Here is a 27341-nt window from a genome sequence, read left to right as displayed (position 1 = left end):
TATATATTAAACGACGCAATATCAAATATATATTAAATGAGATAATATATAATATATATTTGATATTGCGTCGTTTAATATATATATATATTCTGGATTACAACTCGAATTACACAACTAACTCAAATCTTAGATTAATACAAAAATAACTCGCACTCTAATTACGCTCTAACTCGCTCTATTTGTTTTCTGACTCTGAGGTCGGCGTTGGCTTCTCCGATTTTTATCTATCGCTTACGACCAATCGTCGGCGGACACGCGTCATTCGAAATTAATTAATCCCATTAGCTTCGTTACCCGCGACTTGCAGCGATCGATTTAATTGTGATTGGCTGCTCGGATTGGACGGAGTCGCTAGCGCCATCGTGAACGCGTGAATTTCAAACAAATAGCGTTGCTGCAATTTTGAATGAAAATGATCAAAATGGGATTAAAGGTGACTGCATCGATTTGCCCCTTCCTTCTTTGATCTAAAAGATACAGTAGCATGCTTGACAGTTACACATTATCCTTAGTAGTTCTAAGGATGTTAAGTGTCCCTGACGATCGACACATTTTTAAACATATAGCAGCTACGAGAAACGGTTCCCAAGACGAACGTACTAGTTTGTTCCAGCAAGTATTCGTTTCGACCCAGGGATAATCCTAACCTATAACGGAACAGAAGTATGTTTGCCTTAACGACGCTTAGCAACGGCGAATGTGACGGATCGATCACCGTGACAAGTGGCTTGAAGCATGCTGCCCTGTTACAGCACCCCAAGATTCTTTTGTTCTCTACGAATTGTCGTAGGTCGTGATTTCCTTGGCCTTGTGTGTCCATCGAACAACGATTTCTCGAGCCTCATATTACCCTGTAACATAGAGGAGTTGCTTCCATTGTCCTCAGCTTTCTTTGGCCGCCCCAAGACAGTCGGTTCCAGCGGACGGACCAATACGTCTCGGCGTTTCGCGTCCTCCACCATCGTCGCGCTCGCACGCCGGGATAAAAGTGCTTTCGCCTAACCTTTATCGATCCCCGTTTGTCACGTGACGCGTATAGTCGTGAACGTAAGTCACACACTCGCATTAAACGTACAAAAGTCCTCTTACACCGTACACTTCCCGTACTGTCCTTTCAAACGTTAACTCCACCGCGATCATTCACTCCTTGCACCCAGTTTCTGCAAATTACTCTTCGCTTCTGAAATCCTGATACGTAACGGTATTCGACTATCGTTGACCATCTGGATTTCGTTCACCCCGCGATAATTGACCCGTTCGTTATAAAAATGGCGTAACTCCATCTCTTTAGATAATGGAGTTTCCGCTTAAAAGTTGCGTCGAGGTTGTCTGCGAGGATTCACCGTCGTCGAGGAAATATTTCTGTGTAATTGGATCGACTTGAAGTGAACTCGGCGAACCGAACGAGAAAGATACTTTGAGAATTGTACACATCTTCAAGCACGAATGATCTTTGTCACTCGTTGGGTCGATATGGAGAAGATTAGGCTATCACAAATGATCGTAACCCGACACCTAAGACAACGAGCCATAGGAAAACCTTCGAAAACTGTAGAAGAGTGTAATGGAAGGACGTAGAAGAAGATCCCGTGCGGCCATTGAAGTCTGACACACCCAGGCGAAGTCTCATCGTCGCTCTACTAGTCAATCTTAACGACACTAAGTATCCTAAGTTTATCCCAGGTACTTGCCACTTTAATGTAGCGAAGTCGACTAAAAAAACAAAAAAAAAAAATAAAAGAATCTCTTACTGGTATACGCCATTACTTCTTGCTTGCCCTCTGCTCGTTATTACTCAGGGCAATCTTGACTCCAATCAGAAACAGAACAAAGCCTCTTACTGTCGGGGTTACGATGCGCAGAACGTTGGAATTAAAACACGGCACACGAGACGACCTCCTGCGCGATCATGCTGTCCTATTACAGTTGACATCTGCACGATTTATCTTTCTTCAGCCCGGACAAATTGAATTTACTTGCCACTAGTAGGGCCATGTAATTCTCGAGGACGACCGGGTGCTGGACAACCGTCTAGACGCCATGGTCTCCTGATTGTGCGTGTGCTCGCACTATAAAAACAAAACCTCCACGACAGGTGAAAGGAGGAGGCGTGCGTACATAAGTCCAACAGGTGGCGGGGATTTAGATAAACATACGAACAGGGGTAAGCGACACGTGTATTGGACCGCAGCGCCGTCGATGTTTGTATTCCTCGGTCGACTTCAGGAGACTAGAAGTTCGTTCCAAGAAACCAACGTGCACCATGGTCATATTGCCCTAATACTCCTCGTGTCTACTCGTCTCTCTCCGGACAAGCGAGCATAATTTACGAGGTCTTCGACCCTCGGATCTGCCCCCCTGATATTGGGGAATGATGGACTAACGCGAGGAATGCTACGATAAAATGGAGAGAAATGGCAGCGGACCGTGTGCTGAGAATTGGTAGTAAGTGGCTTGCTGTTACGAGTGGAATCGTGGTTCATAAAGTAATAAAAATGACCTATTATGAGTAGAATTTTGACCTATAAGGTAACATGGCTTTCTATTATGGGTAGAATGGTGACCTAAAAGTAATAGAAATGGCCTCCTGTTATGAGTGCAATTATGACCTCGAAAGTAATGCAAATGGCCTACTGTTCTGAGAGCAATTATGGATCTATATAGTAATAAATATAGGGCTTCTACAACGAAGGGAATTTTTCACCTATAAACTATCAAGTACGACTTGTTGCCACGAGTGGAAAGTTGGTCTGTTTTTGGAGTCTCTGTAATGGTGGAACATAATTTCCCAGAGCCATTTCTATACGATTCTATACGATTTCAAAGTCATGAATGTTGTGTAAAAGTGAAATTGAGGAAGCCTTACACCAGCCCCTATTCCTGTGCTCGGCCAACTCGCCAGCTCCCGATAGTACCTGCGTAGCAGTCGATGACTGGGCGTATGGTTCCAGTAGTGTCCTGGATCAATAGACGGCGCAATGGGGGTTCGCCCTTGCGGAGTTACTCTGGTAAGTTGAAACCAATACACACAGCATCCCCCATTGCCATTTCACCCCTGTGAAAGTAGCCTACTGCGATGTCATACCATCCTAATGTTTGGCACCCCTAAGATGTCTCTCGTGTTCGCTTAGGGGATGTTGCACAATCACCCTAAACATCGTCCGTTGATACTCTTTGTCCTTTCTGGGTGCTTAGTACGTGGTCCGTACGAGTGTTGCATCGTGATTACTCTGAGCGTTATGAATGACATCCCTGTCACGTGATATCCAAACGTCACTGCCAACTTCTTGCGTGGCTCGAATTTATTTCGAATTTTAATATAGATATGATCACTGTGATCTTTCCTCCTGGCATGGCGGTGTTGGAGATGGTGGCCCATTTTATGGCATGTTTGCGTAATAAATTTATTTCTATTTTTTTTCCAGCAGTAGTTCGTTTTTGACCATTAGTTTATCATTAGCGATGGCTTTTTGCATGCACAGGTACGCGTGTATTTTTTATTTAGAATGGTGCATGAGAAATCAAGGATGCATAGACTTGAACTTATTGGACAATTTTTCTTACTTCATTTTTCTTACTTCAAATTTTTAATCTCAATTAAACTTAATGCAAACCTTACATTCATAGAAGAATGAACGTAACACAGAATCCCTGAGATTTTACTTGTTCCATAGCGCAATGAATATCCCCCAATGCCATTTTAATCCCCATCAGAGTTAGGTAAGTATGCCGGTGACCCCGAGTTTACAAGAACACAACCTACAGCTGATTCCGCTTCGTTGGTAGTCGAAGGGGTCTTCGAGACCCTTGAAACACTCCTTCTAACCCCTGCTACCCTGTTACATTGCCCTATCAAGTCCTCATTTACTACCTACAATTCGTGCTAGAATATCCTGCAGGCTACGAATACAAATTGCCGACGTGCCGAGACACTACAGAAAAGTCCAAGCTTTGCACTTGCATTTGTCCTTTTCATAATTCTTCCATTGAGGATGCTAGTAGTCTATCGTTCATTTATTTATAATGGTACGGAGTTGTCTATTGCATTAAAACGTTTTGCATAGTCCTTGTTTACAATATTCATTCATTTCTTTCGTCACATTGCTTTAAATTCTCTTCATTTTATGACATCCTCATTAGTGCCTACTGGCCCTCCTACAACTCGGGTACCTCGGAGTTGCTAAGCCCGTACTGCAGCTACGATTAGACGTCAACGTCAACGTCTTTTAGAAACCTTTTACGGTAAATAGTTCGCATTTTGGAGTCCGACTGTTTTATGACAGGGTCAGGACTCGGTCACGTAGTAATTTAGCGACGAAGGCATGTTCGTTTATTACTAACAGATGTGTCGATTGGCAAGCAACCCGACTGGTCACGAGTGGGAAAGGCTTTTCCTTTCGGTAAGTGGACTGTGAGGAATTTACCATTTACCCCGGAATCATCTTAAGGTAAGGTCCTTGAATCTGACATACACATACGTGGCTACATCCCCTCAGGACTAAAATAAGTCATTTTGTTTTATTTTCATTTCACATTTCATTTTATTCGGGTACTTGATCCGTCGTACGTTGATTATCGCACCTGACGATCCAGTCCTAAGGGAGTCAGAAATATGAAACCCTTCGATGCCATGGTTTCCTAGTACCGTTGACATCCAGACGATTTGTCTTGTTTCCTCGCCAGGCAACCCCATTTTATGGCACGTTGTACGTGTTCCCAGCGAATGGTAAGGCAACTCGTTTCCTATTAATGTTCCAAGCCCAGGAATTTCCATCCTGACGAACCTCGACACTCCCATGGTATCCTGATGCTACGATATGCCCAACTCTCAGAAAAAAAAAGCGCCCCACTGATTCCTGCACTTTTACGACATATATTATCATGTCCCTGATCGTAAACCACCTGTAACCCTAATTTACGTACCTGGTACGATCAATAAAACAAATGTACTCGTTATTATTAGTATGTTCTGTTACTTGGTGTCAAATTGAAGTGAGCCATTTTAATATCCATTTTTCAATTTATTTTCATTTTCATTTTTCATTCTACGATCGCAATTTTCAAACTAAAAATTGGTGATCGTAATCCCTATAGTATACAAACTTTCTGTTAGAGATTCTGCTCTATGCTATAAGAAGAAGAACCGATTCTGTAATTTGATGTTGGAAATTAACAAAATAATTTATTCAACTTTGAATTCTATACTTGGCCACTTTCGAAAATCTAACAAATTATAAATACATTACTTTGACAAATGTTAAGTACTATTTGTAGTGGAGCAAAATTCTTGATTTATTTTCTTGTTCAATTTTAATGTTGCTTGGCGACAGACGTTGGTAGACAAATTTTATCCAAGGTATTGATTATCCATATGATATGTTAATGTGTGCGTCACGTGGGTCACGAGCCATGTGTTTATGATCTCCTGGTTGGATCTTGCGGAAGTCGATGAAAAAAAAATTTTTTTTTTTTTGATCGTGTTGAAGTCCATGGACACGTAGCGTAAGGACTCTCTTCCCTCAATAAAGGAATCTTCTTCCCATAAATGAAAAGAAAATCTACAAACCAAACTACTAAAATTTTCTCAGCAGAAACATTATACCGTTGACGGACTTGCTCGCGATAGAATTTCTTTAAATTAATAAGATATCTTGCTACAGAATGATAAACATCAGTGCTCTCCGTAAGTATACAATCTTATTAAAATAATATTTTGTGTATTATTACGTATTTTATTATTGATAACGATGAACATCTGTGAAATTCTATTTTGAGATTTACTTTGTGTACTGTTCATTTCGATAAACATTAAAGCTCTCTTTAAGTATATAATTATTAAGATTATATTTTTGAAATCAATTTCGTATTAATTGATGATAAACATCTGTATTCTCATTATATGATTTCATTGAAGTTTTATTTTCCTATTCTTTCTCCTGTTTCATCCATTTTGATAATTAATTGCTGTTACCGTCCAGCTTGATTAATTGTCGTCGCTATATTTTCATAACGCAGCCCTTTGAAACGGTACTTCAAGGATGTAAACACGTTCTGCTGAGTGAAGCACAAGCCTCGGCGACAGGAGCTCATAAAACCGAAGTGTAAGAGGGACCAAAAACTCAATGGATGGCCCTTAAAGGATAAGGGAGCCCTTTTATGGGAGTAAGGACTGTTGGTCCCTAAAGGGCATACGCCTACGCACTTTTACTAGGAAACCATGAGAACACGAGTGGTTGTATCTCGTGGCGGCCCTTTGAGAGTCCTCCAAAAGAACTGACGCCGCAGCACAACCTCTCGTGGAAATGTTCATTTTGATAATAATAAACATCGATGCTCTCTTTAAGTACATGACTTTACGAAGATTTCATTTCAACGATAATTCTGATAACGACAAACATCCGTACTCTCTTTATACGACTTTCCTGTTCCTACTCCTTTTTATCCAGTTTGATCATTAATTAATTACTGTTGCTTGCATACCAAGTATATATAGGAATCGAAGGCAAATTCCTATATACTTGCGAGTAAGCTATCTGCTGCTATTCCCTCTAACGTTGAGCACTGGAAGGCCCTGCCACAGAAGAATCGACGCGACTGGGCGGGTGCATCCCAGTCGCCTTCAATCGCTGCTAATTAGCCGCAACATTAATTAAGTAGGACAACGGACGGACGGTTCAGCGGAAACTTGCGCCGCAGACCGTTCGCAAAGGCCTGCTCGACGAGATTCCGTGAACCAGTTAAGGACTGAGAATCGGGCCCGGGAAGAAAAGACCGAGCCTTTTGAGGGCCCGGACCACATGTGGTTCGTCCGGTTCCCCGACGGAGCAGTTTTTGTTTAGAGTCGGGCCTCGTTCGTCTTCTCATGACTTCGTCGTGTCGACGGAACGCGTACAACGAGAAACAACAGCCGGAGTAGAGGGGGGACGTGTGATAAAGCAAAGCAAGACCGGACAGCGGCATTTTTTAGTGATTAGTACCCAGTGGTTGCTCGATCGGTGAGCTCGTTACTCGGCGATAGGAAAGTCGCCTGCGTCCGTGACTTTGAACCCTCGAAACGTTCGTCGACATTGCAGTTTGACCGAATTCTTGGCGCTGGCATGCCAGGTCACGTGTACGTCGCGTATGCGATAGTCGACCCGGAGGAACGTTTGATAGTAGCTTGTAAAATGATTTCGTCGAGGAGATATATATGTTATAGAGCATGACGGGTTTCCAGGCGACTTTACCATTATTCCATGGAGTTTCTGATGGCTTTTCGCGAGAATATGTGACCGCGCGAATTTTATGGAGCAGCTAATGATGGTCATCGAGAGGAAATATTAAGTGTATTTGTATTTAGATACTTTCTACAGCTCCAAGTATATCAAAGATGATATTGTACGGGGATTATGTTTTTGAGTGATTCAAGTGTTGGCAAGGAATATTAGTTACAATGCGCAGGGATAGAAAACGATGTGTTGGTGTATGAAAATTGGTTATATGAATATGTAAAATCCAAAATAGTACAGTTTAAAGACCTCAATTGGTTAGAATATTGAGCGCACTCGAACTTGTTCACTTTCTGCCATTTCAAGTACATCTTGAAGCTTCTCTTATTTTGTCTAGATTGTATACCGAAACGATTCAACTATTTCTTCGTACATATACTTCTACACATGAACAAAAACGTTGGGTGGGCTATCGTTTTATCCCGCACTGTATCCCAGCGCCACGAGTAACCGCTGATACCGCCGTCCGAGTTTTCGTTTATTTTGCAACACCCTGTTGCCAAGGCGCCTCTCCCGTCAAGCTATCTCCAATTACGTCAATCGTTCCTTTTTTTTTTTTTTCTTCTAACATTCTTGGTACGCATTGGTGAACTATCAGGGCGCGTATCGGAGATCAGAAATGGTCACAGTCAAAGCCAGACGGAAGAACCGCCTCGTCTTCTGCTCTTGATGACGCGCGTACGTAGTTAACTCGAGACCACCTCCGACAGTCATTGATTCTGATCGTCCAAGTCCAGAGACCATGAAGAGGAAGAAATTGTTCTCGAGAGTGTTCATCGTGTTCCGAACGAACCAATCGGAGTGAATTCCGTTCCAGAGACTTTGAAGCCTGCGGATTTTGTGGACATCCTCTGGTGCGCTTGGTGACTCAGTGTTTCGTGTTCTTCAGTTTCTGTCCCCGTTGCGACGGTTCGAAGGTAGTGGCGAAGGTAAATAGGATCGAGAATTTCGAAGAAGCTTCGGTGCTTCGGAGCATCAGTGACGCAAAATGTTTCTCAACGAGACGATGTTGATATTTGCTGTTACCGCAAACCTTGTTGCGACCATAAAAGATAAACAAAGCCTCCAGGCTGTCGACAATCATATCGACATACATAATGTGACGACCACTACTTTGTCGCCGGAAGAAGAGGAAAATCGATTCGACTTCCAGGACAGTGAGTAGAATATCAATTTCGGCATGGTTTTTCTATTTCGGCGAAATTTTCTTTTGCGTAAGAGCTTGACGTTAGCGATATGTACCAACTGAAGCACTACGAAGGGCAATTTTTATAATAAATCAACAGATCGACCGCAACGCGAGTTTTCCGTGTCCAGTTACGATCTTGATACTTACCCAAACTAGAGTGTAAAGAATAGAAACGTCTAATACTTCATTAAGTCGTTAATATTTCATAGAATTTTTTGATTATAGCAATGTAATTAAAAGGTTTGCAATTTATTAGATTTCATTGGTCGTGAGTTCTGTAAGTTCAAAAATGACAGTCAACGTGTTAATTTGCAAATGCGGTGTAAATGCAATGTTTATAAGGTCATCGAGGGATGAAAATTAAGGGATCTTTTTATAACCGTCTGTATAATAGTAAATTTCGGAGTTCTGTCAGTTCGCGAGGAACAGCCATGCAACAAATATGAACAAGCACTGTAAAACTTGAATCTTCGATATAGGTGAAATTTATTATCATTTTATTTGGGAAAATTGATTAGTGCCTTCACCTCTGCGGTGTATATCAAGGTCAAGGTTATCGAAGAATCACTCGGTATCGTACTATGTTTCATAAATGCATATCTGTTATACAAACCACGTACAATTATCGTCAAATTTTGTTTACTATATTTTTTATCGCATCGCACGGTGGATCTGTGAATGAAGGATTTATAAAAATGGAACCAAGTACTCTGAAGTACAGAGGGTAAAGTCCACCTAATCACAAAAGGTCTTTCTTTCTAATAATACTATCGACGTGACTACACAATTCGATGCATTCGTCAAAATTGGAAAGAAAATAGAAAGCGTGGTTCAAGTTGCCAGTCACGTGCATGCAAACCACGCTAATCGTTGATCCAACTACTAGACAAAACAATGGCGAAGTCTTCGAGGAACTGATCAAACGCAACGTGCAGAGATAACACGTGCCAGATAACCCCTGACGAGCATAGCAATTCATTTCGCGTTGTTGAAACGTAGATCCACTGTAAACATTGATAAATGCGTGCGACTTCGTAAGATAGATGCCCGTCTGGTAACGTCACAGGCGAGTTTTTAGTTACCAAAGTTGTACAGTTTCATTGAAACTCGCACACTTGTTAACATTGTAACTATTGGTTTATTTAGGAAGACTCTACGACTTACACGGAACACTTCCTACATTACTCCATATTAATCCAGGTTGAAACTAACTTCTGCGTACTATTACTAGGTATATCGAAAGACGTATATTTTTTCGTGTTGTGTATCGTGAGTAGGTTCCTGGAAATGAATACTTAAGCACAGAAGATTATAAATAGGCCAAATAAAAATAAAAGCGTCAAATAACAATTTGCTTAATTTTTCTTTTAAATCGTACCGAAGTAAATGCCTTACTTCTATACCGTGGACAATTTTAAAATCAACGAAATGAGAATACAGCCTCATTTAACCTCTTTATGGAAGAACTTTCAAAAAGATTAATACTATTTCTCTATAATCTCGCTAACCAATCAAATTTTCAACTAGAAATACGTTTCCATCAGACCTTATCGAGTTTGATTTACTTATTGCACAGGCTGGTACATGTGGAGGTGCTTCGAACCATACGGTTGCTTCTACATCGGTCCACCATGGTCGGGAGGAAGTAGACCAGTTTCTTCGTTTCCTGCACGCCCAGACAGCATCAACCCCCGTTACCAACTCTATACCCGTACCAACCCTGAACAACCCCACGAGATCAAGATTGACAAATTCGAAACCATTCGGGGGTTGCCGTTTCGAAAGAAGAATAATCTCTACATGATCGTTCATGGATTCCTCGATAATGGCGATACAACATGGGTCTCGGTACGTAATTTCGTAATTCGAAGACCTCAGAGAAAATTTGAAAAATTGCATTTGAGATTCTGATTTCAGATGAATGAAGTAATAATATCTACACTCACAAATATATCCGCATATACCATTTGTGGTACACGCAGATATATTTCATGCGCTGAAAATATATATTTTATGACAAACTTAATTCTGTAAAATATATTCTCACCAAAAAAAACTAGACACACAATCGCATCTTGTTTTCATTTCTACGACCATTCTACACCTTGCCACACTCTAATACCATACAACTCGACGACTCGTCCACCTCAACAACTTCCTCTCGTTTCTCAGCTGCTCTATAGCCTACCTTACTTCCCTCATACACGCATTACCCACCCTTGCCATTCTGTCCTGTTTCCATGCATCCCTTTCTTCTTCTTCCCTTTTTTCACACATCCGTCGGCCTTTCGGGCCTCCCGGCGCAGAGGGGACCTTCAGGTACGCTGAGCAATCCCCATTGTGGTCCGTGACGTCTGCGGATGGCTAAGCCACCTCCAACTGATACCCTGAGTGCCATGAATCGCAATACCGATTCATGCAGGCTCAGACTTGCATATGTTTGTATTTGTATTTTTATTTAATGCGAAACATTTACATAGTTATTGACACCATTTCCTGTAACAAAATATCTTTATGTTTACATATTCTCTCTTCCTAATACTGGTTATTCCCGCTTTTTTACATCTTTACGTTTACATTTCACAATCGTATCATCATAACTCTGCGCTTCTTATCCGTGGCTGGCCACTTCAAATTGTAATGCATAACTTCTCATCTCTATAGGGACCCACTGGCCCTCCTATATCGCATAACTTCTTATGTCTTCGTTGCTTGACAACTCATCTACGAGTTGGACGCCCACTGACCTCTCCATAACTCGGTTACCTCGGGGTTGCTAAGCCCGTACTGTAGCTTACAGAAACACCGCTACAACCCCCGAGGACGACTTGCATTTGTTTCAAACTGCTAGTCATCTCCGCCGCTCCTCTCCGTCCCATCGGCCCAATTCTATTTGGAACATCTGTTTTCTCCATCGATGCGAATTTCTCATTGCAGAAAACGATGAAAGAGCTACTGCTCCGAGAGGACTGCAACGTGGTGATCGTCAACTGGATCGGTGGAGCAGGTCCACCTTACACCCAAGCCGTTGCCAATACGAGACTCGTCGGTGCCATGACAGCCCGTTTGGCGTCTCAGATGATCAAAATTGGCGGAATGGATGCGGCCAAGATGCACTGCATAGGGCACAGTCTTGGCGCCCATACTTGCGGCTACATCGGGTACTTCATGCGACACTCGTATCAACATCAACTTGGAAGAATTACCGGTGAGTGGATCAGACTTTGTCGTTTTATAAATTCCTTTCGTTGGTGTATCTACACTGGCAACAAAAAGACCGCGCCATCGGTGGACAAGCCAGTGCGGTAGATTTCATTTTTCTTAATCGAGGATTTTATACTTGTGGTAGTTTTCACGTTGTGGAACTACGAAAAATCTAATACGGACATGATATAGACCTTTCCCGATACATCTTTCGTTTCTTTTCTGTGTAAACATTTTTGTCGAAAACAGCAAACGTGATCGATTCTTCTGATAAATATCATAAGTGACCAAAACGTGTTTGCCAAGAATGAGGCTTTTAGAAACACTGCAGCAATTATTTCCAGAATTAGCAGTACATTCGAAGCTAGTTAGACACCTCTTCGTCGATAGAACCGCATTAATCACGAGAATGCTTCAATATACACACTCTATCCTTTCATTTTCCATTTCTTTCTTGAAAAATTTACTCTGCATTTGCGTAATTCTGTTCCATTAGCGATATGCCTGTAGCCTGTTGGGGCTCATTGGTCCCTCTATAGCTTTGGTACCTCGGGACGGCTAAACCGTAACTGTGACTACGATAAAAAAAAAAAAAAGGAGCCACAGCCTCCGAGGATCAGGATGCATAGGAAAAAGCACATTTTCCAGAATTATCAGCCTTCCTGGACTTAGTTAAGCACGTCTCCGTAGGTGGAACTCTATCAATCACGAGAACCTTTTCCCATTTCTGATCAATCCACTTGTGGCTGGGGGGTAGCTGGAGGCGATTCGATCAGTCGAACCACGTTATGTAAGCTATCGATCCCATCGGGAATTACCAGGACATCAGAACGCCACGAAAGCTTGGCTGGGAACGAGCGTAACAGGATAATGAGAGAATTGTAAAGCAGGGTGGAATCAGGGTAGCCAAGGCCCTCCTACGGGCTTGACTTGTGCAGACGGGGTGGAAACGCGGCGCGGCTCCCTTCGCAAGGGTTGGACGGATCAGTTATTGACTGGAGACGAAACGAGCCTTCCATTTACGCCCTTGGTCCCGCCCGAAGACAAGATCCGGTAAACAAGTGGAATAAGGGAGCACGAAACACCAAGAAGTGGCAGGTGAAACGATGAGGCCTTGGATGTAACGCCAGCTAGAATAATACGTTGGCTGCAACGTCAGTCGTAGGATTCACGAGCCACGTCGATTGACTCTACGTTACGAAGATGTTTAAATTTTAGTGTTAAAGAAGTGTATTTGACTCGTAACTTTCTATATTCGTGATCGATTTTCTTAATAACGGGGTTCGGAGTCATTAAACGAGTCAAATTTATAGAAATCGACTCGAAGTCCATCTTCTGAATTTGTTTTGCGTGTTAAGAATAAAATGACTCATAAAATATTCGTAACGATTGGAAACAAGTGGGAACAGAAAGAAAGTGCCACGTTATTTATTCAGAGAGGGAAACGTAAATATTCAAACATTTTTCAGTCACGTTCTTGCGCGTATTGTTATTTAGTAACGCATTGCCCCTGAAGGTATACCTACATTTTTCCCATTCGTTCAAGGACAATCTCGTCAGGCGCAAACGTGGCAGGAGAAACGAGTCTTTATAAATTTTTAATTTGAGTATTGATATACTGGCCAAAAATAAACTGAAGTGATTTAAATCCGCTCTCTGGGACTACTGACATTTATCAGACATATTAATTTCAACATCGATGAAGTAGTCGAAGGTAAAATGAAATTGTTTAAGTTCACTTTGGTAGCCTAACGACGTCCACTACGCAAATTAAGTTTAACATTGACGAACTGGACAAAAGTACAATGAAGTTTTATGCAGTTAAAGCAGTGCATAATCATATCCAGGAATACTATAGTAAACGCGAATTCTGAAAAGCTCCCTGGTGAGCTTTTCACCTATTCCTCCGGGACGTAACAGGTAATTTTATTATTTACACAACAATACTTGTAATGATGATTGCAAACAGAAATAGGAGAGGTGATTATGCATCTCCGACATGAATCGTTATGGTCCATATTATTACAAATTCCTTTCACCGAGCATAATTAACAGAAAATAAATTCCCAAGAATTCTCTGTGTTTAGATTAAAGGCCACGTTACGAATGATTAATCAAGCGCATCGTGCCGAGTAATGTATTCATGATTTGTAAATATTCTCTAGATACTATCCGTTTTACAGTACGTATCCTTTGTATGTATTCTTTCCAACAAATGGTTAAACTGGATAAAACTATTCGAGTTTCGCGTTATATGCATCATCTTGAAGCTCTTGAATGTCTTTCATATCCTGTATTAGATACAGAACAATTGTGCATTTCTGATTTTGTCAGTTTATAAACATCGCGGGAAACTTCGTAGAAAAATCCTCAGAATTTCCTGAGACCTCGATAACACAATAACTGGTTATCATACAATTAGCGATTCACTTCCTGGTAAATTAGACGTGTAATCCGTCAAGCATTCTTGTAGGAAAATGTAAAAGTCCTGTCGAGAATGCGGTAAGGCTCGCTTTCCTTCGCGGTTTACGCTTTTAATTCAGTATCTCGCCAGACCGAAAAATGACTTCCGCCATTGCGCAATGCAGATGTAACGCGGTTCGCGTTACGAAAGGACATGTAATACTTGCGTTGCGTTTACCGTACGGGCTTTTTGACAAGGTGAAACAAGATTTAAAAACGAAGAGCTGGCCTCAAAGATGGCTTCGCGTCGAAGACGTGCGTAAAATAAATTCCAACCAGTTCGAAACTGAAATTAATTCGGCAGACGGTGTTGGTTACTGATGGGTTATTGTTCTTTTGATAGCCGATGAATCTTATCGATGTTGTACAAATTGAGACTTAGGTACAGAGGTATTTAATATGAAATCTATACAGCAGGAAACAATTCAGCAGTGGCAAGAAGAACGCTAAAATAATATTAGGTTATCCAGAAAGTTCGTGCCAATTTTTAAGAGAAAACCTCGAAGGCACATTTGAATTGTAATGTACATTTATTTATATGTATATTTATTGAATTATATAGGTATTATTTTGTTCCACGACCTTTCCACCTTTTGAGGGATGTACATACATATGTTATTTGTTTTCAGCCATTTCGACATATTCAGACCTGCAGCAACTATCAAAAATCGGCATGGATTTTCCGGACAACCCAATACACGAAATATACAGGGTGTCCGAAAACTCGGGGAGGAGCCGGAAATGGGGGGTAGCTGAGACGATTCTGAACAACAATTTCCTTTGCAAAAATGTCGGATGGGGCTTCGTTAAGGAGATATTAAGCGAAAACCCCGACCAATCAGAGCGCGCGTAGACCGTTCGAGCGGCCGCGGTAGCGAAGGCTACGCGCTGGTGGCCGCGCTTGCACGCGAACAAGTGACTCGACGTGCATCGAAGCATCGACCTAGCGCGTAGCCTTCGCTACCGCGGCCGCTCCAACGGTCTACGCGCGCTCTGATTGGTCGGGGTTTTCGCTTAATATCTCCTTAACGAAGCCCCATCCGACATTTTTGCAAAGGAAATTGTTGTTCAGAATCGTCTCAGCTACCCCCCATTTCCAGCTCCTCCCCGAGATTTGGGACACCCTGTATACTTACATGGAGTGCTTTATATACCAAAAGTCAAACTGAAAATTAACATGAATTATAATAAAAATAATACGTGAATTCTAGAAAATTATAGGATTTTATCAAAGCAACTCCATTCTATCTTCAATAACTCATTAATGTTATATTAATGTGTATCAGGTCATCAATGATCAAATTAAAATGTGCGATAAAGGTCATTAGACTTTCAAAGTGTACATCTGATCAGCTTAGCAATGTTACAATTCATTAAATGTACACGTGTGCCGAATGTTCCTAAGCAAACAAAGTGGATGCAAACAACTTCGTTCTATAATAAACAGAGTTTATTTTTTACCCCGTTTTCATTTGTCATACCCTTATACCCATGGTTAGTTAAAATTATTTTAGATATTAGTTTCGGAATATAAAGTGAAAGATCTATCTGGCTGGAAACTTTTGCACGCCACTCAATATCGACTATACCTATCCTAACTCCTAAGACTTGCCCGAAGCATGTCTTCCGGTCGGTTTCTCCCAAATGTGTACGATGAGCCGATCCACCAGGTTATGGCAACGTTCAGGGAAGCATCTCACGTTTCGTTTTCTTTGTCAAAGGCCTCGATCCAGCCGAACCGCATTTCAGCAACACGTCGACTATGGTACGACTGGATCCGACGGACGCCACATTCGTCACGGCCATCCATACCGATTGCAATCCTTTTATCAGCGGCGGCCTCGGTATCACCCAACCTGTCGCGCATATAGATTTCTATCCAAACGGCGGTCGCAATCAGCCCGGTTGCAACGAGAGTGTTTTGAATTCAATCACCTTGGAACGTGGGAGCTTCTTTCGAGGTGAGATCTCTATTTCGTAACACTATTTATTTAATGGGCCACGACACTGTAATGGCGCACGCCAAAAAGAAGAACTTTTAGAGATTGTTTGAAAAAGAAACTACACGATGAGCTGTGTTCAAACTTTCGTTATATTTTGTTGAACATTTAAGTAAAGTAATTTAAGTAAAGAAGAAATGACCTCACAATGTTATTAACGTGGCGTTACTAGGTTCGAGGGTGTATAAATTGAGCATAAAAAGAATGTCATTGAGATTCGATCGACAGCTTTACGACCACAGGGTATATTCGAAATCAACAAAACTAAAATTTCTTGCAACTCGGTATGAAATATTGGATTGATTCATAAATAACCCGTTTTTTACCTTGCGATTTATTTCCAATTATATTATTCTATGATCCATTATACGTAATAGATCTTAATCAACTATATCAGCATCGTCCATTTAGCAAACAAATTAAAAATTGCTACTTGCAGAAGGTTCACCGAAATCATGATTATTTATAAAGCAACACAATAAAATCAATTATTTCGCATCCCTTTTAGTGGAATTTCATAACCGCCGTGTTTCTGTTGCTCGACGAATGTGGAAAATAACGATAACCAGGCTATCATTTCATCCGCCACTCTAATCATAAGACTGCCAATCCGTTCTCCATTTCAGGCATCAAGCGATTCCTAGGCTGCAATCATATACGCAGCTGCGAATACTTCAAAGAGAGCATCAACTCAGCGTGTCCATTCTTAGCTGTTCCTTGCTCCTCATGGAACAAGTTTCAAGAAGGCAGCTGCTTCGATTGCGTGAACCAGTACTGTCCCAGGTTCGGATTGGACGCTCAACCAGGAAATTACCATGCCTCTGTTTACCTAATGACGAGCTCGGAGAAGCCGTATTGCAGTTAGTAATTCCTTAGAATCGTTCATTTCTAATGTGCTCGCCATCGAAGTCAACGAATCCCATTACACTCTCGTACTTCATTTCGCTATTTCCACTCGTTGCAGCCTTTCTAGGTTTCTATGCTTCTATGCAGGCTTAAATGTTGATACTAACCCTTTGGACTCGAGGCCTTCTTTTCTGGTATCTACCAGCAACTCGAGATGCTTTCTTAGCATTCTATTGCCATGAATTCTAAGCTATCTAGATTTGAGAATAAGGTCACCTTTACTTGGAGCTCCAAAGAAACGAAACCTAAAGAAACATTAGGTATTGTAGGATTTGCTGCGTGAAACCTAATAGTGACTGAGAGCCTCTCGAGTGCAAAGGGTTAAACGAGACTTCCAGTTGCAAACCGTGTTCTTCGGGTAAAATACCGTAGATTGCTTCTTCATTGAACCACTCCACTTTAAATGAAACACCCTGTACTTCATGTGCCGTTCTCTTCATCCGATTGTGCCGTTATCCTACCAAAGAAGTGTCCATTTTCAACTCACTTCGTGGTTTACGAATAATCGTGAGTTCTGTGAATTTTCAGTAAGCAATCTATCTGTTTACACAATTTCAGGGGGTCACTACAGGGTAACGATAAACATCTCCAAAACAAACGAGAGTTTAGACCACGGTGGCGAAGTTGGCATGTTCGTTATCCGAGTTCTGGGTGAGAACAAGGAAACGGAAAAGATGAAACTCAGCTCACATTCCAAATACTATGAGCCAGGTAGCACTCACGTAGTCGTGCTGGCTGGTGAAGTGGTCGGCAAGCCTGAAGCGGTTGAAATCTCCTGGGAATACCAAGCTTCTGTCTTCAACCCTCTCACGTGGAGGCTTCTTCACACTCCACGTGTCTACGTTGACTCGTTAGTTGTTGATAGTCTGGAAGCTGCTCATGGGTACGTATTCCGAGGGCACGGAGTAATTAGAACTGACGATTCGGTCAATGACTGCGAACGAGGCAGATGACACCAGTTAGACTGAACGGAAAATCCTTGTGTTGTACTTGACAAGAGAAACTTTACCTTTGAAAGAATAAACATTTATTTATCGCATCGTGAATTATAAACCATCTAAACTAAATTTCTTTGGATAAATGTTGACAACGACGACTGTGTCATGAATGTAATATGTTTGTTTCTAACCAAAAGGCATAATTTCGAGTCCACAATTAAATGAAATTAAGGGAGTATATTTTTCACCAATTTCGAGCCCATTTATTACACCCAAAATATTTCACGTAGACTTTTGAGATCTGGTGCGTGTATTTAACATTATATTTACAAGATTCTCTAATATTTCCAACTGTCCCCCTTTTAACCCTTTAATGTACCCACTTGACATAAAATTTGTTTTTTTTTTTTTTCATAACATGTTTGTTCTTTTTTTGTTAATCTAGGATCACAGTGTGTCCGGACGCAACGAAAGCTTTGATTGCCAACGAGCCTAAAATGTTTACAGCGAAGAACTGTCAAAGCGTTGAATTAAACGTGGTTTCTACATAATAATATACTCCATCTTTGACCTACCCCTACGGATCTTTAATTTACGATTTAATACGACATAAATAATACGATTTGAATGTTAATGACTCCGAAAGTGTTGCTGCGTAATGCTTGAAACAGTAAACAGTGCAACAGTTTTACGATTAAAAACTGTGAATAGTTAGTCAAATGTAAACATAATTGTTTCAAATATACTCTTAGATGGTAACTGTTGCAAGAACTGTTCGACGAAATATATAGCAAAGAGTATCGATATTGTTTTCTTAATTGTCAGCAGCTTTGTTCTTCGACCGCGTACTGCGTCTGCTTTAAATTATTAAATAATGGTTGGAACTGGATTAATTGGCCGCCACTCTTCTTCTATGTCACCATGGAAGAACGAAGCACTTAGTGGTCTTGAGCGGTGAATTAATTCTGTCGTGACTTTAGACTGCGCAATGCTGATTGCGTTTCGTCCATAATCTTCAAGATATGCATGAAAGGAAGGATATAAACTATTTTTACAACTTTCTTAATGTGAAATCTGTATTACTTTTGTTTAAAAAAAATAAAATAGATTTTTTCATGCTATAGATGATACTCTCGACGCTCCCATTTACTAGTTCCAGGATTCACTTTGACTTCATCTCGAATACTGATCCATTATTTCCGTGCATAACAGTTTCTTCTTCTGTGATGCAGACGATGTGAACCCATGCGATGTTATGGTCATAATTACACGTGAGCTAGACAATGTTCTATTGTACATAAAGATAAAAATAAGAAGTTATTGTTGTAGAAGTAGTAATATCGTAGAGAAACTGTCCCCACTCTTCTACAATATAATACAATGAAATTAAAAGGAACTAAATCTTCCTAGTACCGAGAGAAGGATATTTTCTGGTCATTATATTTCGATTGAATTTTTCTATTTCGGCAACGTCACAACGTGTAACTACTCAAGAAACTTTACTTTCGACCATATTTTTCTATTTCAGCGATGCTGCAACGTGGAAATAGTAAATTAATTTCTGATAACCGAGAAATTCGATTTTTCGTCCCATTTGTAAATTTTCGGGCCCGCTGGTCGAACGTCGCGACAAGGAAGTGCTCTTCCATTCTCAAGGTTTCAGCCAGTCGGAGTCGATCCGTCTGCCAGCAATTCTATTACATTGAAAGCGGCTCTCGTGTTTGATCCGTGGCGTAATTGCAACGTAGCGAGCTAGACATCCCACGGTGGTAATTTCCTCGCGCCGGAAAACGCGACCTTTCAGAATCGAGGCGAACGTTTTCCGTAGTCTGTCTTTGTTGGCGCCTAGTTGAATGCGCGAGTGGAGCATAATAGCGCCGGTTTCGAAGCCACCTTTCCTTTCACTGTCATTATGCACGCGTGCTTCTTTCACCTTGGCAGCCGCTTTCATACGTCGCCGATAAATCACTGCTCGAAGATTGGCAACCCCGTCATTTATAGCCATGGTGTCCTCCCGTGGAAAGCGTGGATCCTCTTTGAATAGCATGGCCTAGACCGTTTACAATTAATTTGTTCGCGGGATACAGTTAATTGTATCCGTTACGTGTTTCCTCTTCGCGGATGTTCCTTACGTTTGGTTGAATGAATGTTCCTTTGTGTTAAGTGTAGAAATGAATTCTGCGTCTTCTGAAAATAGAATTTATTTACGAAGAGCCGTACGAGTCGTTGCTCTTTGTTGGCAGGTCCAAATTAGTGCGATATTAGTACGCGAATAATCGTAATAACAAACAACGTATACGACAGTCATTTTCTGTTGGTTATCAATTATGGATTTTCTGTCACTCATATCTCGTTAATCGTCCACCGTTGATCGTCGCTCGATCGTCGCAATTACTAATTATCTAATTTGTCAATTCTTTTCACGTTTAAATGTAATCACGTGTGCTTTCGCAGCAGTCGATCATGATCGTAACAACAATCATTACAACTGCGATCGTCACTAATCATCGCGACCACCAAATATGAAACTCGATGAGATAATGTTTCTATTTGGATAAGAATGGAAATGAAAAAATTGTTTTGAAGTCTCGCGCTGGTGATTTCTTGTATTTTGAAATAAAAACAAAAAAAAAAAAAAATACCTGCGGAACTACGTCAGAGGCAATTAATTACAGATTTAGAAATGACGTAACGCTACTGAGTTAGCTGATTACGGATGTAAATAGTGGAGACGATTGCAACACAATAGCTTCCAACATCATTACTTGGTAGAACTAGACGAAAATGAGTATCGTCGTAAAGGACCTTTAGGATTTTGTGTTTGACAACAAATGGAATGGATACTTAAACGAGATTACCTTTCACGTTTAATTGTAATCATGTACGCTCTCGCAGCAGTCGAAATCGTCACGATCATCAGTCGACGCACTAGTTAATAATTTGTGTTTGATTACAACACAAAATCTTAAAGCTCTTCCTAGAAAACCCTTTCCACAGCTCTATCATGCATCATATTCCAGTAAACTGTAATCATTGAATACAGTGAGCCTGTGATCTAATTGTAAGCTAATCGTCGCTTCGTTTAAAAATAGCGGATATTATAGTGGTCTTCGGTCGATCCTGACCATGAGTTAACCATATTATGTCCGAGCGAATCCATGGTTGAGCGCGCACGGAAACTGTCCTTGAGAGCCTGCCCGTGCCCCATAATTTGACTCGAGGATCCAAGTGAGAGTTACTTCCGATGATGAAAGTTAAATGTAATTTGCACGTTCATGCGGCGTGCAACAATGAAGGATATATATATATTCTATAAACGCATATATATGCGTTTATAGAAGAAGGATATTAAAGTTACTGCTGATAATATTGGAATAAGCAGTAATGACGATTGAAGAAATATTTGAAATTTCACTTTTTCGAAACAAAGACGTCGAATTATTAATGTACCCAAACGACGAGAAGATACATCTGTTTAAAGTAGAATTATAGACAGCGATGTGCAAAACCGTAGGCTTCGAATAAATCCGAAGTTTACCGACATGTTTGTCTCGTTTCCTCCTTTGAACGTTCTCCAAGGAGGAAACGAGACAAACATATCGGCAAACTTCGGATTTATTCGAATCCCAAGGTTTTGCCCATGGCACTGGTTATAGAAGATTGAATATAAAGGCACAGAGTTATTAGGTCGTCCCATAAGTTCGTGCCGAAGACCGTGTCAAAATTTAATAAAAAAAAAACCACAGAAATTTTCTAGTAACGATATAATGACTATCTGAGAGAGGTGAGAAACTATCGTGAAATGAGACAGATTATCTTTTCTTGTGACACTCAAGAGTATATTTCACATATTAATTTGAGAAGTAGAAGTATATAAATGCCACGAACATTTAGGACAACCTAATAAATTCTACATACAAAAATTTTATTTTTAATATAAAAGGTTCGGTTCACTCGACTACTACGAGCCCGAAAATATTAAAAACATTCAAGAAATGGAGTAAACCGTTTCGACTTGCTAGGGTCTGACATGTCTGCGAAGACATCAATGAACGAGCAAGGAGACTCCAAACACGTCCGTACGGTTAGCGTAGAAAAACACTCTACCGCATTTCATCCAAGTGAAAACACCGCTTACGAAATCGTCCCGCAAGGATCGAAGAAAATCCGACCTGGCTGGGGCCGTTTGCATTGTGCCAGGGCAGGCAGGTAGTCGGGGGATATACCACCTGGTGGTGGGCGAGACATTTCGGATCAAGGGGAATGCCCGTCACGTCGGTGTTCAGTGACTGAGCTTCAGTCGAGCCTCGGCCTCTCACCGCGTCGCATCTTGTTCCCATTTTTGGCGCGTGTTCTTCATAGAGTCAGGTCTCGAGGTAGCACGAAACATTGGTGCGCGAGTCGGTGATAGCTATCGAACGGTGATGCGAGACATCTTCGCGGAACGAGGGCTCGCGAGGACCACGTGGACCAGTTCGATATAGGATCTACCGTTTCAGCTAGACGATATGGGAGATCGATCGAGGGCGAGCTGAGGCCGTGACATGAAAGAGAGGCTTCGAAAATGTGAGTTTACTTTATGATTTTCTGCGCGGCAATGTCCTAGGACTGGCTCCGTCTATGCGCTTTACTAGCATATGCGTCTCTACGACAGAGTTAGTCCCGATTACGATTGAATAACTCCGTGAATGATCGTTATGAAGTAATTGGATTACTCCATGATTCAATTGCGTTGTAATTTGTAGTTCAGAGAAGGTTTTGGGGAGAAATTTGGAGTTCGTCGTTTGATTAAATTAGAATGTAGGTATCTGAATCGGAATTGTGAATTACGAGGTAGTCAAACTGGGAGGCGATGAAAGATGGAAGTAACTACGTGAAAATTTCAGGAAGAAAGAAGAAGTGAATTATTCAGTTCCGGTTTCAATTACCGATGAGAAATAAAATTCTAAGAATTTTTAGTATTAATTAATAAAAACTCTAGTTTTGTCGGTGCATTTTCGTGAAATTGTTGTCGATGAATGAATTTCTGAGATGATTCAAGTAACGTATGATTAAGAATGAAAGATCCAAGGAAGTAGTGATTGGACTCCGTTTTACGGAGGAAATCCTTATGAAAATATAATGAAAAATATGAGAAAAGTATTATTCAGTAATCGAATATAAAAAATTGACGTTTCATTAATGGTGGACACTGTATTTAAGTTTGCCAGTCACTCCTCGTTACTCTATCGCGCTCGTTTTCCCCCAAAATTCGCAGAATTGACGTGTTGTATAATCATCGGTGTTCTCGCCAAATGGGGGGTTCCCCTCCGGGCCAGTGGAGCTTGACAGGCGACATCGGTTACGACACTACTCGGAAAGTATCGGTTTTTGCAAATGAAGAATGTGTGTCACGGGAATCGAGAAGTTACAAGGGATAATTATTATTATTCATGGACCGACATTTATTCAACATTAATTCAAATCCTGTGATGAGAATACAGAGTCTAAAGATAGATATGGAATTTCATGGTAACCCGTTCAGTCGTTTAGACGAAGTTATGTTGACAGACGTCCGTAATATATTCATTAGAGACCAAATTTAGAGGCCATGCGCGATCTATGGACCTTAAAATGTGCATTTTTGAAAACAGCTATTCTTGTCGAAATTTATTTTTAATACAACACATTCTGTACTCGTCTACTGTATCTCTCGAATTCTCCGACTGAAATAAACATACACATTCGTGCATATTTCATATAAACAGCCTTCCTTCTTAATAGCGGTATGTGACCTATGGCTTTTGAAACGTATATTTCCACAAACAACCATTTTTTTTAATACCTTCTTTTCACGACGATATTCCTCGAAATCTTAAGATTGCTTATCGTACTCGTTAAACGTTTCCCTACGGATCAGGATTTATGGCTTGTTATCAAGGAATTATTGTGTTGACTAAAGCTGAAAGTTTCCGGCCTCGAATAAAATACGTACTTTTGCCAATGATTTAGGCAACGTTTTCTTGCATGATTCCTTGACCATGACAAACTGCTCAAGGAAACATGTTCCGTCTGACTTGGACTTCAAACAGCAAATATTTTCAAGAGGAAACATCTGCTATTTTCATGTTTCTACCTTAGCAAAGATCTTTTTAAAAATCTCAGTTTTTCATATCAAATGATGTATGAAATATATAAAAAAGAACTCCCGAAAACTACATATTACATGTATTACGCGAAAATAAAAGGCTGGCCAGCGTGTCTGATCAATAACGGTATAATCTCCTTCGTGACAGTGAGCGAGTTTTACTTACAAGGGTGCGAAGTCACGTAACTTCCTAATGTCCCTTGAATTTATTAATTCTTTACATTCGGTTCAATCTTGATTTACATTACTTTACATTACATTTCTCATTTAGGAATACCAGTGGACTGTTGGGAACCACTGGCCTCTCCATAGCTCAGGTACCTCGTGATTGCTAAGCCCGTACTGTAGCTACAATAAAAAAATTGCTACAGCCCCTGTGGGCTCCATGATTACATCACAGAATTCCGTATTATAATCTATATTATATCATAGAATTGTATACCATGATCTAGGAGATTGTACTATCACCAGTCAGACTTGCTGGCCAACATCTCATCTCTGTACAGCACATGCTCCGTAGATTACGGGTCACCTATGATTGTAATATCGACGAATTGCTTTTAGAATATTTTTGACCGTTTATTATCTCTGTACCTTTTACGTTTCTCTTTCCTTCTTTAAATAAACCAATACATAGTCCTTGTAACTCGACAAACCACGTCCAATGCTTTAGTAGGATTAATTAAACGTTATTTAATACTACATTCTAATAAAACAAATTTCTACTCTCAAAACAAATTCTACTCTCAAATAAACTACGTTACATTCGTCACGTTTCGAACACGTCTATTCGTGAGCACCGCGCAGGACTCTAGACAGAAACCTACATCAGTATTCCCAACCACGTCGACATTACTACCGACACGAACTCAATACAAAACTACAATTTACTGCAATCTGAAATAAAAATGTATTTTCTCCGGCAGGGCGGGCAATCATTTTGCCTTGGACCGTAGATGGTAGGCCATAACAGGAACAATGGGAAACTTTCTTACCCAGAAAGTGAGTCTTCTTTACATTGCCAGTGTCATGGCCAATCTCCTTGTGTGCGATTGCCGCAGATAGAGATTGCGATAGGTGCTATTATTTTCGCGTTAGCCTCCTGGCGGCCTAGACAGACACAATTGACGGTTGTGTAATTTATTTGTCAGCAAACGAATAGCTCCATTGTTGCGGATCTTCGTACGAAAGGAATAGAAGCATTTTATTGTCAACGCCAAATGCAACGGTGAAAGCTGTATTTCCAACGAATTATTAATCAACGATATTAATAGGTTGCGAAGTTAGGTATATTTTACTCGTTGACCTTCTGATTTAGAAACGAATACATATAGTTACATGCACGGGGCAAGTTGCAACATTACACTGGAGTTGACTGAATGACTTGTGAAACGTAAACGGTGATCTCATATGACTTTATATAAAACTTTGATTCTCATACAATTGCATTTAAAGTTAATCTTGATTCGACATCACAGATTGCAAATCGTAAGCGTTTCTTTAATTATCTCGAAGTTTATTAAATTTATACACCTTCTAAATAAAATAGATTTAATGTAATTATTCGTAATGTCCTCTCGTTATCTAATTTCATTTAAACATTTTAACTAAAAATTAAACTTCAATTTTCGTCGTGGAGACAGTTTACGTTTCATCAACTTTTTCATACGAGTCTTTGATTAAAATGCTTCGTTGTTTCAAGAAATACATGTCTAAAGGCATTCTCGTCTTTCAGTGTCTCTCGGTTACTAACAAATAAATTTTTCAAAACGTCCAACTCCTTTCTTTTTACCTTTTTAAGACTTCATTTAGTAGGAACAGCTTTATTAATGCAAGTACAGTCTTAGATAAAAATGAATCGAAGAAAAAGTACGGATACACGTGTACAAATGCGTAGAAACTATGTGTGAGTTGTTATTAGAACCTGATCTCTAATTTAAGCTTCAATCACTGGATAGTACGCACAGAAGAACAATATTTTAACTCTAGAGCCTGAAGCTCATCGTAAACTAACATCGTAAGGATCGATTGATAAATATTAAGAACAAATCTACGTATCTTCGATTGCTGAATAAACAAAACACGTGCGTCAACTACGTTGTTATGTACGTGTTGAGTGTAGAACAATATGACGTAGGACATATTTGCTGAAACATTGCAAACACTCAGTAAGAAGTGTTTCCGAGAGTGCTTTAGCCATTTTTCAGTTGTCTATTTAGTAAAGAATATAATTTAGTAAATAACAAATTTTCATTTAATAAAGTTTTGCTAAGTTAAGGAAGCGTCGAATCATAAATCACGATAATAAACAATCGTCGCTCAGATCACGATCGAAATTTCCATTTACAATCGGACATAATTGAGATTCTCAGCAGGCGACAGGCAAAGACACCTTAAAACGGCACCGTAACGCGTTGCTGCTTTTCGTTCAATTTTTCGACGGTTTATGTAACAGGAATTTTGATAACAAAAGTGAACATACTTATTCCATTACCATTTTTTTTATTTAAATTTGTTCGTTTCGTTTTGTTTAAATATTCATTTATTTTATCATTAACGGAAGAAACCTTTAGGACACAGGTGTAATATATATTACAAATATGAAAATAAAAATAAAAATGATAATCTAACGTGCCCGATTTTCTTGGAAACGAAGTCTCTTTTGACTTACATCTTCACAGGAAATCAACGACGGTCCGGTCGTATCACAATTGCAGAAACGATCTGTATATTGAATGGACTGATCGAGGCAAGATGATTTCATAAACATGGCGCGATCACCGGCGTATCGAGCAGATGTATTTCAACTTTAAATCAGATATGACCAAAAAAACTGAATTAAGGAACGTCATTTTCGCCATCGCCATCGATTTCGCGATGTTATTTTACATAATTCGACGTTAGATGGCGAAATCGACTGAGTAATTTGCACTTTCTTACTTCTTGCGCAATACGAAAAATGTAAATGGGATTATCGTGTGATAATATCACCATACTAAACTAATAGGCGGGCTTTAATTGAGCAGTTCCTACGTCTTCAAAGAAATTATGTTCCCATACAATATGTACTTATAAAGTGATTGCTATTTAACATCAAGTTGAACGTTTGAATTTTTAACAAACACGAAATCTATGTAACATTTGTTTAAATATTTAGCTTTTTAAGAAAACGTCAAACCCTCGGTAATTATCAATTATATTAGGAGTAAAAGTTAATTCTGTAAGAGAAAAGAGGTAAAATAG

The 27341-nt window shown here is 40.2% G+C and overlaps 2 protein-coding genes across 4 annotated transcripts in view; both read left to right on the top strand.

Moving 5' to 3' along the window:
- Positions 1-6974: 6974 nt before the first annotated feature.
- LOC128889845 (pancreatic triacylglycerol lipase-like) lies at positions 6975-19094 on the top strand. Of its 2 annotated transcripts, XM_054147866.1 has the most exons (8): positions 6975-7328; positions 7870-8428; positions 10037-10308; positions 11398-11668; positions 15849-16088; positions 16754-16987; positions 17592-17916; positions 18417-19094. In XM_054147866.1, exons 2-8 carry the CDS (start codon positions 8260-8262, stop codon positions 18520-18522), a joined length of 1617 nt encoding a protein of 538 aa, XP_054003841.1. In that variant the 5' UTR covers positions 6975-7328; positions 7870-8259; the 3' UTR covers positions 18523-19094. The 2 variants fall into 2 exon arrangements, with proteins under 2 accessions (XP_054003841.1, XP_054003840.1); XM_054147865.1 differs by having other exon boundaries at positions 6975-8428.
- A 3131-nt stretch (positions 19095-22225) lies between these two features.
- The window catches only part of LOC128889841 (pancreatic triacylglycerol lipase-like), a 25698-nt gene continuing 20582 nt past the window's right edge, over positions 22226-27341 (top strand). The window contains exon 1 of one of the 2 annotated variants that reach the window (XM_054147859.1): positions 22226-22537. In XM_054147859.1, the coding sequence (XP_054003834.1) occupies positions 22536-22537 (2 nt within the window). In that variant the 5' untranslated portion in view covers positions 22226-22535. The remainder of the gene's footprint in view (positions 22538-27341) is intronic. The other variant, XM_054147860.1, reaches the window with a different exon arrangement.

The sequence above is a fragment of the Hylaeus anthracinus genome, unplaced genomic scaffold (genome assembly GCF_026225885.1).
Source record: "Hylaeus anthracinus isolate JK02 unplaced genomic scaffold, UHH_iyHylAnth1.0_haploid 11997, whole genome shotgun sequence".
NCBI classification, from domain to species: domain Eukaryota; kingdom Metazoa; phylum Arthropoda; class Insecta; order Hymenoptera; family Colletidae; genus Hylaeus; species Hylaeus anthracinus.
The sequence above is the reverse complement of the archived record's forward strand: the minus strand, read 5'-3'. Positions and strand labels throughout refer to the sequence as shown.